At 49.8% G+C, this 18,950-nt stretch overlaps 1 protein-coding gene across 1 annotated transcript in view; it reads left to right on the top strand.

Moving 5' to 3' along the window:
• LOC112230291 (trinucleotide repeat-containing gene 6C protein-like) overlaps positions 1-18,950 on the top strand; it is a 65,768-nt gene that overhangs the window by 17,170 nt on the left and 29,648 nt on the right. The window contains 2 exon segments of the mRNA XM_042310823.1: positions 4,182-4,541; positions 15,964-18,789. Coding sequence (XP_042166757.1) covers positions 4,182-4,541; positions 15,964-18,789 — 3,186 coding nt within the window.

The following is an 18,950-nucleotide window of genomic DNA, read 5'->3' as shown; positions in this document are numbered from 1 at the left end:
GCCATTTTTTTGTGTGTTGACGAGGATTTACTGATTCATCATATCTACGTGGGAAGCATTGGCTCGGTGGTATACACTCGACTCCTAAGGCACGTGGATAGAAGCTGTCCTTGTGTGCATATCTAGGATCAGCTTACCTTCTCCTCACCATAAGGTGTAGAAAATACACATCTGACCTTAGATCAGTCTTTGGGCAACCTTCTACTTTGGATAAACTGTATGGATAAGGGAAGACTGACTGAATCATATCTAAGTGTGGGACTTAGAATTCACTATGGGTAGATAACACTAACAAGCCATCTCTATGAGTAGTCTCTATGGATCAACCAGACTCCAAAAACACGTAGAAAGTGGAGAGAATGGGTCGACACTGCTGAGATGAGCCCTCTGCTCATTAGCGTGTGTGCTGGGGGGTGTGTGTCACAGGAGGCCCACAGAGCAGAGGTGCATTAGGCATGGGAACAGTGCTTATCTCCATGGTGATGGCCTAGTACCCAGGGAAGGGTGAGGGGTGGAAAGCTGTGCCTTTTTAGTCTGTTTTTTGAGGGGGGGTCTCTGACCCACTACAGGGTTTACTACTGACAGATGGAACCTCAGACCCCCCGCCCCCCAATGGTACGCACTCTCACAAGTCACTGTCTGGGTGTATCTTAACAAGCAACCATCCCAACTCAAAGCTACTGCTCCTTCAGTACCACTAAAATCTATAGCCCCTCTTAACCTTTAGTATTGTCAGTTCTCTCAACTACCCTGTATGCACATGAAACAAAGCCACTAAACACACACACCTCATCAGTCAAATGGTTTAGTTAAATCTCCGCCACATCACGTCTTTCCAACGTGTTTCTTGGATGTGTGTTTTTCATGAAGTCTCATAACGTTTGATTTTCAATGAGAGTCGTGTAACTCAATACAGGAGGTTGAAAAACCTTCTGTAGTCCACTTGTGTTCCACACACAGCCCTCCCCCGCTGTAAACACAGTCGCGTATTAAAATGTGTCATCGCACAATGGCAGCACGTAGCTAACCTCTGACCTGGGCGATTCCCAGAACCCTTCAAAGCCAGGCGCGCTCACTCCATAACCGAGCCAATCACAATGGCTCCTTATGCACCAGGGCCTGCCCTCTTGACCATCATCCTTTTCGCTCAGGCTTTTTCTTCTCTTTCGGTGTAATTAACCATTGAGAGTGGGGGACAGGAGGCCATAATTACACGTTTGGCTAGGAGTGATTCTCCATTGATGGTTTAATGGAATTTACAGTGCGTCTCACTATAATGGTTTATTTAATTGACTCTCCTTTGAACATCAAATAGTGTTTTTAAGGCTTTAGCAACCCCAAAGGGTCTAGTATTGCAGTTTGTTTGCTCCCCATCTCGCTCTCTCACTCATTTGCGCTCTCTAATTCTGTGTACCATTCTCTGACTCGCTCATTCTCCATTCATTCCCTATTTCATTCTCTACCTTTACTGTGCCTCGCTCTCTGGGTGTTCCTACTATCTCTCAATCTCCCCTCCAAGTCTTTGGTGTATGACAGTGTCACACGTATCACCTGCTATCTCTCCCATCAGATATGCAGGTGAATCTCCCATATATTAAAAAAAGAAAGAATTATCTCACAAATGATGGTGCTAGGGTACTTGACTAGACAGCATTTTAATATGGCTTTCTCTGATCCTGGTGAAGGGATTTGGTTTCCCCTCACCTCGGAAATCTCCCACAAAGCACTTTAGCGTCCGTTATGGATTAAAAAGGAACTCTTCCCCAAAAAGGAAAAGACTAATGTTTTGCTCAATCTCTTTGTTTTGAGCTGAGATGTCCTATCGCATCGTAACCGCCACTCATGCTCACACACACACTCTCTCGTGCACGCACACACACACACACACACACCTACTCTCTCCCGAGATTATTCCAAAGATGGCTACACATTACCCAGCTGGCTGGAATAACAGCAATTTCACATCATAGACTAGATGAACTGTGATCATTTACACACACCACATAGTGCTTTAATTGCTATTTCATTGTGTTGTAAAAGCACCCGTGTTGTCATAAACAGAGGCTACTGGAGAATAGAGTGGAACACATACCGAACCCCCGACACACTCGCATAATGTGGGATATCCACACTCACAACGTACACCCACACACCCTCCCCCCTACGTCATAGAAGCTGTGATTCATAGTGTGAGAGAGAGGCTGCCGGCCTCTGTGTGAGCAGTAACAGCCCAGCAGTCCATCTGCTTCCTCTAATGGATTCAGGGCAGCAGTGAACAATGAGAGAGGCTGAATTGGATGAACGGGGGGGGGAGGGGGACCAGGGACAGGTTGAAGGGAGAGAATGCAATGGCTGAGCGGAGGTAGAAACGGAACAGGAGAGGGTGGGCATTGTGAAAGGCAAGAGAGAGTAGGACGAAGGAGAGGGAGGCAGAGAGAGGAGCAGGACGAAGGAGAGGGAGAGAGCCGAGGGATGGGGTGGGTTGTGAGGACGCAGCACCCTGCCTGCTGATTGGCTGTGACTGCGTCAGGCGGGCGTGGGCTGAATTGAATCAGATATGTGCGTCACCCACTGCCTGCCTCAGCTCCCAACCAGCTAGCTAGCTCCTGCTGCTGGAGGGTCCAGCTCTGACCAGAGAGGGAGGTTGATCAGTATGCAGTTTGTGAGCGCGAGAACCTGGCTGTGTCTGCGCGTATTTGAAGAATATTGAGAGTGTGTGTGTCAGAGGCACAGGGTTGCACAGCTCATGTGCAGAGGGTGTTCTCTTTACAGAAACTGTGTTGGCAGTGGGACAGGCCATTGGCAGGCAGAGGGAATACGTGGGCCTGCCTGCAGTGTTTGCTTTAACCCAACGCTGCTGTAGCGCAGGACACATCAGTCCTCTACTGTACTTTTGTGTGGGATTCTACACAGTCCCACCCTGTTAGATTTCTCTGGAGCCACAACTTGGTCAACATGAACCAATGACAGATAAGCTGCAGTTGTCCTAATTGGTCAGACTGATATGACCTCGAATGTCATGTGCATTTTGTATGCGTGTCTTGGCACGAGTCCTGACGGTGGCTCCTGTGTTCCCAGGAGAGTGACATCTGTTCCCTGCTAATCTGTTCCCTGCTAATCTGCATCGCTCCTGTGCCAATCCCTTCGCTTTCTCTCTCGCGTTCCTCTCTTGGCTGTCTGTGATTGTCTTCTCTCTTTTCTTTCTCCTCCCCTGAGGCATAGCTGCCAGCCAGTTGTTTTTAAAACCGGCCTATGAATTGTCCTCTGTAGCCGCCTAGGGAGTATAGAACCACAACAAACAGTATTCACAGTCACCAAACTGATGTAGCAGCTCAGTGCAACACTGAGGTCAGGAAGTGTTGTGAGACAATATGGCTGCCGTGCTCTTCTGCTCAGCATGGACAGGGAGCATACCATATCAGATATGTAGGGTGTTAACCTCTTTCCAATGCAGTTGCTTAATGCTCACACACGCTTGTGCTCCATAAGCCTTGGTGCGGACACACACACACACATGCGCATACAAACACACACACCTGTGCTTCCGTAAGCCTCTGTGCTCTTAGCCTGTCCACCCAGAGGGCTCGGCTAAGCTCCTTTTAGCTACAGTAGGCTGACCCAGTAGGTCCTGCTAGTACCGACTGCTAATACCACTCAGTCTGGGCAAGGCTTGATTAGAGGGCTGTTCTCTCTGGGGAACTAATAGACCGAAGAATGCACAGGGCCAGGCAGAGGTGAGTGTGTGTGTGTGTGTGAGAGAACTTGCCCTTTCATGTTGTCTGGGCTGTCTGTCGGTGGTGTTCAGGCACAGGCCGGCTCATAGGGAAGGTTACTAAGACGCTACTTTGGAAATGCTAACCACGTTTCACTTGATTTCTCCTTAGTAAATAAGGGAAATGTTTTCAATCCATGTTATACGGGTGTCAGATATTTGGGGTGTAACGTTTTTGAGACTAAAACCTTGCCATATGTATTCTAAGGTTAGAGGTCATTTAATGTTTCAACCTGTGAACATCGGTTCAAATGATCAGTGTGTGTTCATGTCGCACTCGATCAGGGATATAACACTAACCTCATTCAACCAACAATGTTGTCTTGTAAAGTACAGTGGATTAGTGATGTGTGCTGTGCAGCATTAGCTAATACCTTGCTTCCTGTGTTGTGTTTGCGTCCTCCTCCAGAGCCAGCTAAGCCCAGCCCCGGTCCCCTCCACTACCCCACCACCTGTGTGACCCTGCCCCAGGCCTCACACCCCCCTCCTCGTCCTCTTCAGTCAGAACCAATGGGAAGCGCGCCCCCTACCACCCAGCAAACACCACAGCAGCAGACCCCACCTCAGCCTCCGTCGTCGTCCTCAGGCCCCCGCTACCCGCCCCGTGAGGTGCCCCCGCGTTTCCGCCAGCAGGAGCACAAGCAGCTACTGAAGAGGGGCCAGCCACTGCCAGCCGGAGCCCTGAGTAGCCTCACAGTGACCCCTGCCTCCGACCCGCTCACCCCTGGTGCCCCCGCTTCTTCTTCCTCCACAGGCAAGCGCCACACAGGTCAGTTCCCTGCTTATTGCGTCTTAACCTTGGCTCCTTGGCTAGATCTGGTTCCCCAGTAGGAATGTGTCCTGTTTCTCTGTGTAACTTGATAGAGAAGCTGATGTTACTAAATTGGTCCCATGAAATGAAGTGTCACAGGTCATCGTGGGAGATGGGCGAGGCTGTTCAACACAGGGCTCTACGCTGACCTTTACAAGGAGCACTTGTGCGCTTAACTTGAAAGAAATGTAGGCGCACACAAATACATTTAGGAGCGCTACGAATAATATTTGAAATATTAAAGCTATAATCCCAAAATGTTCTAGGTGCGCTGAAATTCAAATTCTAGGTCGACAGCAAATATTTAGGCCCATATGCGAGAAATGTTTGCGGTGTTAGAGCCCTGCAACAGGTTGAGGAAGAATGGAGCGAATTGCAAATCCGTATGATGGGTCCACCTGTGGGTCAGTCCAAAAAGCCTTTTTGTTACTGCCCCTGTTCTCTCTACTCGAGCACTGACATTAGGGAATTGATGATGGTGTGTTACTCTGAGAATCTCCTCCACTCTGACCCATTGGTTCACCTGTGTTTCTACATGGGCTCTGTGCACTGCAGAGAGGCTTTCGCTTGACCCTATTGAAATATGGCCGTGGTGGTGTTGAGCCACTGAGTAGGTGCTGTGGCGATTGGAGAGCGCTCGGGACTTTTATCTCCCGCGGTCACCTTTTAAAAAAAAAAAAAAAAAATTTAAACTCCCCAGCGACTGGGTCTGTGGACTGCGGAGAAACCTGCCAGTGGGCTTTAATTTAGGGCGAAAGACAGAGTGGGTGGACAAACAATATGAGCCTTGAGTAGATATGTCTCCAGCATCGTTTTTCCTCCAGTGAGGCAGTGGAGGCGTGCTGTCACTGCAAGCTGTCTGGGGAACCACTGTGTTAGCCTACAGTCTTCCTTTCTGTGCCTTGACCCTGCAGCTTTTCTCTGACCACCACCGGTCTTCACATCCCAATGGAAGGTAGTTCAACCAACACCTCTATCTATTCTCTCTTATTGACGTGGTTTACCTCTGTGTTAAATGCAGAACATGCAGATAACCGCACCGTGAATTGTTGTACGGCACTTAGAGGCGGAGGGAGACGAAGAGCTTGCTGCGGGTGTCTGTTCACATACCGTTTTATTTTACTCCTATCTACCCCTCCCTCCTCTGTGGTGCTGTCTTCCATTACTGACTCCCATGTTTACTCTGAGGGGGCTGCCTGCAGCATCACTGTAAACACAATTTCTCTGCAGAGCCCTGGGCAGCACAGGGCATTACAGACAAATGTTGCCACACACACACACAAGCGCACACACTGATGGTCTGATAACCTTTTTTTCTTTTTACTGACTGGCTGGACAGCTCTCCCAGGGGCCCTCTGCGCAACACCGCCCCAGGCAGGAGAGGCCCGAGCTGGGGAAGGCTTTAAGTCCCTGGGGGTCCCTGGGGGCTTCTGATCAACTGTCCTTCCCTCTGTCTGCCTTGTCATAAATAGCTTTTTTTCCCCTACAGCTGTACTCTACTGCCAATTACAGAAAGAGATACAGCATTAGTTTTGGCATTGACAGTAAGGAATACAGATTTGGGATGGATGCAGTTTTGAGAAGCATGCATTTGATTTCGGTATCGAGCATCACTCAAGTTTACGAGGAAACTTTTTTTTTTTCCTGCCCGCATGGTACAAAATTCATGCAAACGTGGGGCCAATCTAATTTGTCCCCAGGCTGAATGTGCGACACTATGTATGTAGATGAGCTCTGCTTTTGTGGTCAGCTTCCCTTTGACCTCCCTGCTAGTGAAGTCATCATGGTTCACAGTACAGAGAGGACACGCTTCCAGCCCCAAGAGGCCTGCTGTGACTGGACAAGAGTCAGTGAGGAGATCCACTGTTACTGCCTTGACCCAGTTAAGTCCTCTCACATCTGTCTGCCCACAGGCCCAGCTGGCTACACACTAGGCCTGGATGGTCACAACACAATCAACCAATTCAATAATGAATTAATTTTATCTGACCATCTGACCAAAAATGCACAAGACTCGAGTGAGAGAACAACAATGCATTAAAAATCATAGTGAACACAAACACAAGTCATAGGCCTATTTCCATTGTGGTCCTCATTAGACACAACCCCCTCGCCCCTCTCCAATACAACAGCTGATGGCATTACAGCCCAGTGAGTGCTGAAGCCTGTATGGCCTTCGTTTCGTCGCATAGCAGGTGCTGTAGTGGGGGTCTGAGATGCAAGCCGTGCTGTGGGAAACGCACTCAGTCCTCTACAACAGCTGGTTCATTCATGGCTCTCTGTCTCCTAAGCCCCTGGGTGACGTAGCATGTGGCCAGAAGGAATACTGTTGGCTAGATGTTGTTAACATGCGTTGGCCCTGCCGCCCTTCTCATTTGGGCCCTTGGCTTTGTCTTCAAACGCCTGGATGGGGTGGCATATTTGTTCTTTTGATTCCAGTTGCAGACGCTATTGTTTTGTCTGCGCATAAAGACCAATACGTAACACGTCCCATTGACGACTGTTCAGCCAGGTATTCCCATCAGTGATCACTGCCTAATGTGTTTTAGCCGTAAGGCTATTCCTTTGACCATCGTTGTCAGGGCCACGTAAGTGAAGAATGTTGAGGTGCAGTGCTGTGAAAGTATTTGCCCCCTTCCTGATTTCTTTGTTTTCTTTCACATTTGTCACACTTCATCAAACCAATTTTAATATTACACAAAGATGACACAATGCAGATTTTAAGCAATACATTTATTTATTAAGGGAAAAAATCTATCCGAACCTTTGTGGTCCTATGTGACAAAGAAATCCCCCTTGTTAAAATCATGAATTTACTGTGGTTAATCACATTTTCTGGAAAGCTGAGTTTTCAATTTCACAAGCCACACCCAGGCCTGATTACTGCCAGACCTGTTGAATCAAGAAATCACTTAAATAGAACCTGTCTGACAAAGTGAAGTAGGCCAAAAGATCTCAAAAAGCAAGACATCATGCCACGATCCAAACAAATTCAGGAACACAAAGCCATTTCTAAAGCTTTGGGACTCCAGCGAACCATGGTGAGAGCCATTATCCACAAATGGAGAACATTTGGAACAGTGGTGAACCTTCCCAGGAGTGGCTGGCCTACCAAAATTACCCCAAGAGCACAGCGACAACTCATCCAAGAGTTCACAAAAGAACCCACAACAACATCTAAAGAACTGCAGGCCTCACTTGCCTAAGTTGAGGTCAGTGTTCATGACCCAACCATAAGAAAGAGACCGGGCAAAAATGGCATCCATGGCAGAGTTCCAAGGCGAAAACCACTGCTGACCAGAAATAACAATTGCGTCTCACTTTTGGCAAAAAACATCTTGATGATCCCCAAGGCTTTTGGGAAAATATTCTGTGGATTGGCAAGACAAAAGTTTTAACCTTTTTGGAAGGTGTGTCCTGTTACATCTGGCGTAAAAGTAACACAGCATGTCAGAAAAAGAACATCATACCAACAGTCAAATATGGTGGTGGTCTGGGGCTGCTTCAGGACCTGGACGACTTGCTGTGATTGATGGAACCATGAATTCTGCTCTCTACCCAAAAAATCCTGAAGGAGAATGTCCGGTCACCAGTTCGTGACCTCCAGCTGAAGCACACTTGGGTTCTGCAGCAGGACAATGATCCAAAACACACTAGCAAGTTCACCTCCTGAATGGCTTAACAATAACAAAATGAAGGTTTTGTGGTGGCCTAGTCAAAGTCTGGACTTGAATCTGACTGAGATGGTGTGGCTCAAAAACCCTCCAATGTGGCTGAATGAAAACAATTCTGCAAAGAAGAGTGGGTCAAAATTCCTCCACAGCGACGTGAAAGACTCATTGCCAGTTATCACAAACGCTTGATTGCAGTTGCAGAGGCTGGCACAACCAGTTATTAGGTTTAGGGGGCAATTACTTTCACATAGGGCCATGAAGGTTCGGATAGCTTTTTTACCTTAATAAATAAAATCATCACTTAACTGCAATTTGTGTTTACTTGGGTTATCTTTGTGTAATATTTCAATTAGTTTGACCTGAAACATTTAAGTGTGACAAATGTGCAAAAAAATAAGAAATCAGGAAGGGGGCAAATACCTTTTCACAGCACTATATGCATGACACTGATTCCACTAGTCAAAGGAGTTGGCCAGACTAGGCTAGAGAGAATGCTAGCCTCTCTCTCTCTCGCCCGCCCCGCTCTCTTTCCCCTCTCCTCCAGCCCCTAGTGGCCTCATTAGCCCAGACTCTGCCAGGGAACCAAGAGGAAACTACCTCTCTGGTTTTAAACCCTCCTGTGCCCACTCTCACTCCTTTTCCCTTTTTTCCTCTCTCTGTGTCTCTCCATTTCTGGAAAACAAACCAGAATCTTTTGATCCCAGAGACCGGAACTCAGAAGTTCCTGAAAGGGGAAAGGGGGTCTATTTTGAGGACAAAGGGGATTAAATGGTGCATTTACTGCTTGTGGTGCGTCACGGTGAGGTTTGGCTAGAGATAATGTGGTGAATTGGCAGTGTTGAATGAATGGGAGAATAATGGCATCCGGTTCGGTCCCATTCGTGTGGCTCCTGGCTGCATTTCACAGCTAGCTCCAAGGCTACGCTATTGCTCAAGATGTTGATTACAGGCACTTAATCCTTTTTGGTGCACCGTGTCTTTCTTTTTTTTCATACATGCCGTCTCTGTGTCTCTCCCTTTGCCACTGTCAACCCCTCCCCCCTTCTCCCCGTCACCCTGGCTTTCATAGGGTGAGAAAGGCAGTGTCTAACTTTTGGCTGCCTGCTAGTAGCATCCTCATTATCAGCAGCAGCCTGATCTCCTGGTAGTTGTTTCCCCGGCAGGGCTAGCATCACTGTTGCCTTGTCTTATTCTGAGTAGTAGGCTAGTGCTCTATGATAGGAAGCTGAGCTGCTATATGAAGTGATTTTGTAGATGTGTGCGTGCTGTCACAGCACTGCATCTTTGGTACCAGGGAGCTGCATCAGAACCAAAGAACAGAAGCCGTATTGTTTTTATTTCTGTCGCCGCTATTCATTCAGCGAGCACCATCGTTACCCACTGCCCTCCTAATTGGGACCAGAATGGAAGCAGCTAGACATTACTGACGGCTGAACAGAGACCTAATAGAATTGCCCCCTTTTTTTCCTTTGTTGCCTTAGCTTTGGTTTTGTCCCCCGTTTCTCTCGCACAGACACACCTTTTTCCCCGACACAGGAAGATTTCTCACTAATCTATTGGAATGCCTACCAGAAATAAGGTTGTACAGAGTTGTAAGGAAAAGAGTGGGCAAGGTTGAGTAGACATACACACATTACGCAGCCAGCCAGCCTCAATTTCTTGGCATCGTATCAAGGAAGCAGTTGCGATGCTTTGCAGCGAACAGTAGCAGACATATTGAATGGAGGATGGCGATGGCTGTAGCGCCTCACAGCATGGTGTTGCAGCAGCACCACCTCTCTTCAGGTATTTTTCCACTCTACCCCTGACCCCCTTCTTTACAGCTGCCATCAGCTCTTATCTCTTCTTCTCTCTCTACTCCGGGGTTGTTTTGTTTCGCTCGTGGAGTTGTATCCGTGACGGGCAGTGACGGAAGAAAGAAATAGGGCTGAACTGCACGCTTTTCTGTGTAGTATATGATTGATTTATCATGCAACCTATTATGCCCCTTCAGAGAGAATGTGCGAGGGGGGGGCAAATAAATGAAAGGGAGAAAGCAGAGGGCAGAGCGAGACGTTCTTGCTGCAGGCAGCAGCCTCTGAGCTCTTGGCTGAGTTTCAGGTCTGCCCGATAAAATGGCGTTCCTTGCTGCTCGGCGGGCTTGAAGACAGACAGAGGGAGAGGGGGAGCGACGCTTGTGTGCGTTAGATACTACTCAAAAAAATAAAGGGAACACTTAAACAACACAATGTAACTCCAAGTCAATCACACTTCTGTGAAATCAAACTGTCCACTGTTTGAAGCAACACTGATTGACAATACATTTCACATGCTGTTGTGCAAATGGAATAGATAACAGGTGGAAATTATAGGCAATTAGCAAGACACACCCAATAAAGGAGTGGTTCTGCAGGTGGTGATCACAGACCACTTCTCAGTTCCTATGCTTCCTGGCTGATGTTTTGGTCACTTTTGAATGCTGGCGGTGCTTTCACTCTAGTGGTAGCATGAGACGGAGTCTACAACCCACACAAGTGGCTCAGGTAGTGCAGCTCATCCAGGATGGCACATCAATGTCAGCTGTGGCAAGAAGGTTTGCTGTGTCTGTCAGCGTAGTGTCCAGAGCATGGCGGCGCTACCAGGAGACAGGCCAGTACATCAGGAGACGTGGAGGAGGGCAACAACCCAGCAGCAGGACCGCTACCTCCGCATTTGTGCAAGGAGGAGCAGGAGGAGCACTGCCAGAGCCCTGCAAAATGACCTCCATCAGGCCACAAATGTGCATGTGTCTGCTCAAACGGTCAGAAACAGACTCCATGAGGGTGGTATGAGGGCCCGACGTCCACAGGTGGGGGTTGTGCTTACAGCCCAACACTGTGCAGGACGTTTGGCATTTGCCAGAGAACACCACGATTGGCAAATTCGCCACTGGCGCCCTGTGCTCTTCACAGATGAAAGCAGGTTCACACTGAGCACATGTGACAGAGAGTCTGGAGATGCCATGGAGAACGTTCTGCTGCCTGCAACATCCTCCAGCATGACCGGTGTGGGGTGGCATTTCTTTGGGGGGCCGCACAGCCCTCCATGTGCTCGCCAGAGGTAGCCTGACTGCCATTAGGTACTGAGATGAGATCCTCACACCCCTTGTGAGACCATATGCTGGTGCGGTTGGCCCTGGGTTCCTCCTAATGCAAGACCATGCTAGACCTCATGTGGTTGGAGTGTGTCAGCAGTTCCTGCAAGAGGAAGGCATTGATGCTATGGACTGGCCCGCCCGTTCCCCAGACCTGAATCCAATTGAGCACATCTGGGACGTCATGTCTCGCTCCATCCACCACCTCATCAGGAGCATGCCCAGGCGTTGTAGGGAGGTCATACAGGCACGTGGAGGCCACACACACTACTTAACCTCATTTTGACTTGTTTTAAGGACATTACATCAAAGTTGCATCAGCCTGTAGTGTGGTTTTCCACTTTAATTTTGAGTGTGACTCCTCATCCAGACCTCCATGGGTTGATAAATTTGATTTCCATTGATCATTTTTGTGATTTTGTCAGCACATTCAACTATGTAAAGAAAAAAGTATTTAATAAGAATATTTCATTCATTCAGATCTAGGATGTGTTACTTTAGTATTCCCTTTATTTTTTTGAGCAGTGTTTATGTATGAATGTATACACACACACACACACCTAGCAGCCTTGCAGGTACATGGATTGACATTGTGGGTGTTAGCGTCAGCGAAACAATGAGCTTTTGTATGTTAGGTTAGCGGTTAGCTATCTCTGCAATTTGACTGAAAGGCAGGCAGGTGTACGGCACCAAAACAATGGCGTTGAAACGGTGCCAAACCTACCAAAGCAAAATCCTGCGAAAGACACAATCTCTCACACACCCACACAGGGCTCTCTGTTGGAACGACTCCTAAAATATGCACGTCATGCAAAACCTCATTGGTTGTTGTGGGCGCTGGCCACTGACATTAGATGTTGTGTACTGACTTTGATGTGTTTGTTCTCGAAGGCCATGAGGAAGAGGTTGTGGTTCAGTTGTGGGTTTAAGATGTTACTTACCGGGACTATTTAAATCAATTGAGAGTTATGATCAATGTGGTATGGAAATATGTATTCCTAAGTGAACAAAGCCATAGAAAAGTTGTCCCAAATGGCACCCTATTCCCTTTTTATAGTGCACTACTTTTGAACAGAGCATGTAGGTTGCTTACATAAGTATCCATGGTGTGCTTACATAAGGATCACTCAGCCTAATGCACTCTTTTGTTACATGGCTGGTCTGTCACTGTGCTTTGTGGGATGTCTTGGACGTGTAGCTCAGCTTGACCCTAGATGCCCCAGATGTTATTTTCTATTTGTGCAGTTTTGAAGGAGGGAGGGCGGGAACCTAACGGCCGGCAGTGCGAGGGGCGGGAACCTAACGGCCGGCAGTGCGAGGGGCGGGAACCTAACGGCCGGCAGTGCGAGGGGCGGGAACCTAACGGCCGGCAGTGCGAGGGGCGGGGGCCTAACGGCCGGCAGTGCGAGGGGCCTAACGGCCGGCAGTGCGAGGGGCGGGAACCTAACGGCCGGACTTTTTTTTTTTTTTTCTCTCAATGTAGTAGGAGAAACATTTAATGGGAAATCTTTTTCAACATTGTTGAAGTTAGGATTTGAGATGGGAATTTTGTGGTACCTCTGGTTACACTTTCTAGGAAGTGTAGAGCTGATTGCAGACTCTCTCTCTCTGTGTGTATTCCTTTCTACACACACTGACGACCCTGTGTGATAAGGCAGTCTGAGAAGAGGAGATAAGTATGTTGAGGGGAAAATTGCATTTGGAGGGACTCGGAGGCGCGTTGTGCTGTATCTTAAGCCTAACCACACGTCAGTCAGTGTGTGTCTCAAACGGAAGCTAGTCCCCCACCCACTATTTGACAGGATTGTTTTGACCATAGCTTTATCTGTGATGGATAACCTCCAGGAAATCATGCAAATCACGGAACGGTCTGAAAAAATCCAGTGGACTCCAATAGCGAGCTAATAGAGAAGGTAAGAATCTCCATTTGAAACGGGGTGATGACCAAATATGACCCACCCCACTGTTTCACACTGTCTAAGGAAAGCCGGAGGCTATACGTTTTCTATATGTCTAAGACGACTTTGACATTGTAAATGCTTTTGTTTCATAGATAATATAGCTAGCAATGGGATACCATTTATTTTTGATATAACAATTGATGAGCTTATTGGATTTGTGAATTACAAAAACAAGTAGATTATAAGAATACAGCCTTCAACAATGTGCAGTTTCGTAACGTAAGCAGGGTTGAGGTCAATCTCATTTCTATTCAGTCTGAATTGACTCGGCTTGAAATGCAATTGGCCCCGACCCTGCGCTAAAGTCATGAAGACGAGTGGGAACAACCGTGTTCTTAGGTCCTCTCTGTAGATAAGACCAGTTTAGTGGTTGGCTTTGCATGGTGGTTGGTGGATCAATACCTCCTCTCTTCTCTCCAGCAGCATTAATAAGGCCATTGATTACCTGCCTATTATTAGTTGTTACCGGGACTTGTTTTTCTCATCGGCGTTAATGAGTGTTTATCTGTAGGCTGAGGCGATGTTCCACAGTGTGGGCTAGACTTATCTTGTTTTTCTCCTGCTCTTAGTATGAGGGAATATATTAAAATAAACTTTTGAAAGATACAATTGAAGAAGGCAGAGTAATGTGTGTACTCTGCAGTAAGGTCGACTGATTATGAGTTTTCAACACCGATACCGATTATTGGATGACCAAAAAAGCAGATACCGACTAATCGGACGTTTTTGTTCCCCCCAATTTTATTTTATTTTTTATTTTATTTTACCTTTATTTAACTAGGCAAGTCAATGACGGCCTAGGAACAGTGGGTTAACTGCCTGTTCAGGGGCAGAACGACAGCTCGGGGATTTGAACTAGCAACCTTCCGGTTACTAGTCCAATGCTCTAATCACTAGGCTACCCTGCCGCCAATTACAACAATACTGAATGAACACTTATTTTAACTTAATATAATACATCAATGAAATCAATTTAGCCTCATAGCCTCAAATAAATAATGAAACATGTTCAATTTGGTTTAAAAAATGCTGTGTTGAGGAAGAAAGTAAAAGTGCAATATGTGCCGTGCCATGTAAGAAAGCTAACGTTTAAGTTCCTTGCTCAGAACATGAGAACCTATGAAAGCTGGTGGTTCCTTTTAACATGAGTCTTCAATATTCCCAGGTAAGAGGTTTTAGGTTGTAGTTATTATAGGAATTATAGGACTATTTCCCTTTGACTATTGTATGTTCTTATAGGCACTTTAGTATTGCAAGTGTAACAGTATAGCTTCCGTCCCTCTCCTCGCCCCTACCTGGGCTCGAACCAGGAACCCAATGACAACAGCCACCATCGAAGCAGCGTTACCCATGCAGAGCAAGGGGAACAACCACTCCAAGGCTCAGAGTGAGTGACGTTTGAAACGCTATTAGCACGCGCTAACTAGCTAGCCATTTCACTTCAGTTACACCAGCCTCATCTCGGGAGTTGATGGGCTTGAAGTCATAAACAGCGCAATGCTTGACGCACAACGAAGAGCTGCTGGCAAAATGCACGAAAGTGCTGTTTGAATGTTTACGCGCCTGCTTCTGCCAACCACCGCTCAGTCAGATACTTGTATGCTCAGTCAGATAATATCTAGTAATATCATCAACTATGTGTAGTTAACTAGTGATTATGATTGATTGTTTTTATAAGAAGTTTAATGCTAGCTAGCAACTTACCTTGGCTTACTGCATTTGCGTAACAGGCCTTGTGGGGTGCAATGAGAGAGAGGCAGGTCGTTATAGCGTTGGACTAGTTAACTGTAAGGTTGCAAGATTGCATCTCCCGAGCTGACAAGGTGAAAATGTGTCGTTCTGCCCCTGAACGAGGCAGTTAACCCACCATTCCTGGGCCGTCATTGGAAATAAGAATGTGTTCTTAACTGACTTGCCGTTAAATAAAGATTAAATAAAGGTGTAAAAAAAAAAAATCTGCCAAATCTGTGCCCAGAAATACCGATTTCCGATTGTTATGAAAACTTGAAATCGTCCCTAATTAATCGGTCGACCTCTACTCTGCAGTCTCCACAGTATCAGTGTCGCTGGGTCTAGTGCTTTGTGGGGACCTGCTGGAGCGTAGGGAGTGATGGAGGAGGGAGCCATCTTGGTTTCATTCCAATAAGTGAGCAGCTTTCCACTTGGGCTTCCCTTCAGAGCCACAGCTAGGGAAGACTGATGGGCCTCTCAGTTCAGGAGGAGCAGGTGGGAGGAAAGGGAGAGGGTTCCATTTCACCCACTCACATAGAGGGAGAGTAGGATGGAATGAGGGTTAGGGGGAGTGAAAGTAGGAGAGGGAGGGCTCCTATCGCTCACCCAGCCACTCCACATCTGACTGCCCCAAAGCAGGAATATATGGATTTGCCATAGCTAATAGGATATGGGGCACGGTCTGCTGTACATTCTGATTATGGCAGGCATCTGACTGGAGAACAGACCAGGAGAGCGTGACCGTCGTTCTCCTCTGACTGCTGCCATGTCGGATGGTAACAGTTTAACCAACCAAGGGGAGACAGTACAATGACTTCTTCTAGGAGCTGAGGGAGTTTATTACATGGTATTCTCACTCACTCACATATATATATATATATATCTTTCTCTTTCTCCTCCAGACCTGCCCTTCCAGAGTGGTCCTGGTGCCCAGTATGAGAATCCCCACTGGGGAGCCTTACCACCAGCCACTGACCGCAGCAGCAGCACCACCAGTAGTAGCTGGGATCAAGTGATCATTGACGGGAGCGACACCGAGGCCTGGCCCTCCATCAGTCGCAGCAGCGACAGCCGACCAGCGAATCCTTCAGAATGTGCCACAGCCGCTGACTGTACGAACCCAGAGACCAGCAGCAACATGAGCATAGCCGCGGGGGCTACTAGCCAGCAGGCCCACTACCCCTCTCTCAAAGCTAACGCCACTAACATGATGCAGCCTGGCGGTGGCCAGGGAGTTGGAGCCATCGGCAGCAGGGGCTGGGGCTCCGGATCAGGCCCCATCACCATGGGCCCCACTGAGGGAGCCAAACCCGATGGCCTAGGGCCCAACATGGGTCGGAGTGGAGGAGCACCCGGCTGGAACTCCCAACCCAGTTTTAGCCTGAACCTGAACCCCAACGCCAACCCCTCGGCCTGGCCCGTGCTGGGGCAAGAGGGGGCTGGAGGTGGCCCCAACCCCGCCTCACTACCTCCCAACGGCAGCCTGGGCAACAGTAGCCTGGGAGGGGAAGAGAACAACAGCAGCAGCACCTGGGGAGGCATGATGAGCCCTGACGCCCCGTCCTCCAATAAGAATGTGTCTTTCAGCAGCATGGAACATCCCAACCTTAACACTGACGGACAAAACAGCCACCACACTAAGCAGCCACTCAGCCCCATCCACGGCCTGCCCGGCTGGGGAGGCCAGTCCCCTACCGAGTCCTCCCAGCTCAACGGAGACGCAGGGAGCTCCGTCTGGGGCAACGGAGACACCAAGACTTCCGCTGACTCCAAAAACTCAGGCTGGGACTCGGCACCCTCCGGAGGCATGTCCGGCTGGGGCCACTCTGGCAGCGGGAGTGGAGGTGGAGAAGGAGGCTGGGGGAAGCCCTCCAGCGGTGGAGGAGAGGCCAAACGAGGCTGGGATTCCTCAGATGGCCCAGCCCAGGACCAGCAGTTAAGCTCCTGGGGCCAGCCAACCCCGGCCCCGACTAGTGAGGGTAGCGGAAGCGGCGGCAGCGAGGTGCGCTCCCACCGCAGGGACAGGACCGGTAGCGAGGACGGAGGCCCCCCTCCCCTGCCTCGGCAGGACCTGGACCCCCGGGTGCTCTGCAACACAGGCTGGGGCCAGACGCCCGTCCGCCAGCACACCTCCTGGGAGATGGAGGAGCAGCGCGCCGCCAACGAGAGGAAGACCAGCGAGATGAGGGGAGGTGCTGGAGGGGACACTTGGAAGGGCTCCAGCAGCCCCTCTTCCGGATCCCCACTGGACCCCCGGAACGGGGGAGCCAACCCCAACCTGGGACCATCTCAGAGGCCAGGCTCAGGGGGCTCCGGAGGCAAGAGCGAGGGCCCCTCAGGCTGGGGAGGCCCTCCACCCTCAGGCTGGGGGGAGCAGCCTGTCAACAAGGCCCCCAACGGTTCAGTCAGTGGTTGGGGGGAGCCCATGGCCCAAGGCCACAACACCACAAACAATGGCCCCAAGAGTGGAGTTCAATCCTGGGGCGTCCCTGAGGGGAAGTCCTCCCCTACCTGGGACGACGGGCCAACCAAGACCCAGCAGAGCCAGTCCCAGAGCTGGGGAGAGGGTCCCAAGTCCTCCCACGGCTGGGGCTCCGGCCACGGAAGTGGCAGCCGTGGATCCAATGGCTCCAACGGCTCCAATGGAGGAGAGTGGAGAGAACCGGCCGAGGTGAAGAAGAATGGATCCTCCAGCCACATGTGGGAAGGAGAAGGAGGAAATGGACGAGGAGGAGGGTGGAAGGACAGCCCCAGAGGAGGTGGAGGAAATGGGGGCGGCTGGGCGTCAAAGCCTGCCCCTGCTGTTGGAGGTGGTGGCTGGGTGGAGACCCAGCATCCCAACAGCCCAGCACCAGGATGGGGCTCCAAGCCCCAGGAAAGCCCCAACGGCCCAGCACCAGGATGGTGCTCCAAGCCCCAGGAAAGCCCCAACAACCCGGCACCAGGATGGGGCTCCAAGCCCCAGGAAAGCCCCAACGGCCCAGCACAAGGATGGGGCTCCAAGCCCCAGGAAAGCCCCAACGGCCCAGCACAAGGATGGGGCTCCAAGCCCCTGGAAAGCACCAACGGCCCAGCACCAGGATGGGGCTCCAAGCCCCAGGAAAGCCCCAACGGCCCAGCACCAGGATGGGGCTCCAAGCCCCAGGAAAGCCCCAACGGCCCAGCACCAGGATGGGGCTCCAAGCCCCAGGAAAGCCCCAACGGAAATAGTGGAGGTGTTGGAACAGGAGGAGGCAGCATGGGGTCCTGGGGAGGCCCTGCATCTGTAAGGCAGAGTTCCAACCCCGGCTGGGGCCCAGGGAGCTCCGGAGCCAAACCCGACCCAGCGATGGAGCCCACCGGCTGGGAGGAACCCTCTCCTCCCTCCATCCGCCGCAAGATGGAGATCGATGACGGCACGTCCACATGGGGAGACCCCAGCGCCTACAATAAGACCGTGAATATGTGGGACCGCAACAACCCCACTGGAGGTAACGGTAACCAAGGCAACGCCCCCACCCAGCCGCCGACCAGCAAGAGCAATGGAAGCATGGCCGTCAACAACAGCCACAACCACTCCTCCGTCCCCCCTAGCAATAACAATCACCACCACATGAACCACCACCACCCGCACCACGGACAGCCCCCGCCACACAGCCAGCACCACGGCAACAACAATGGATCCCCCAACACCGCCGCCCCGCACCAGGGCAGTGGACCCCAGGGCAGACCACCTATGGCCAACCCAGGTAAGAAATTGACCCCACTCACTTTTCTGAAATGTTTGTAAAACTGGTTATTATGCACCGCTGTAATGTATTGTGGTATTCGCCCTGTGATTCACCTATACTGAAAAGGCTACAAGTGAGAGACTTATGTCTGAGGAAATATCCAACTTTCAAGTATATAT

This window comes from Oncorhynchus tshawytscha, linkage group LG32 (genome assembly GCF_018296145.1).
Source record: "Oncorhynchus tshawytscha isolate Ot180627B linkage group LG32, Otsh_v2.0, whole genome shotgun sequence".
NCBI lineage: Eukaryota > Metazoa > Chordata > Actinopteri > Salmoniformes > Salmonidae > Oncorhynchus > Oncorhynchus tshawytscha.
Note: the sequence above shows the minus strand (reverse complement) of the source record. Positions and strands in the feature narration are given on the sequence as shown.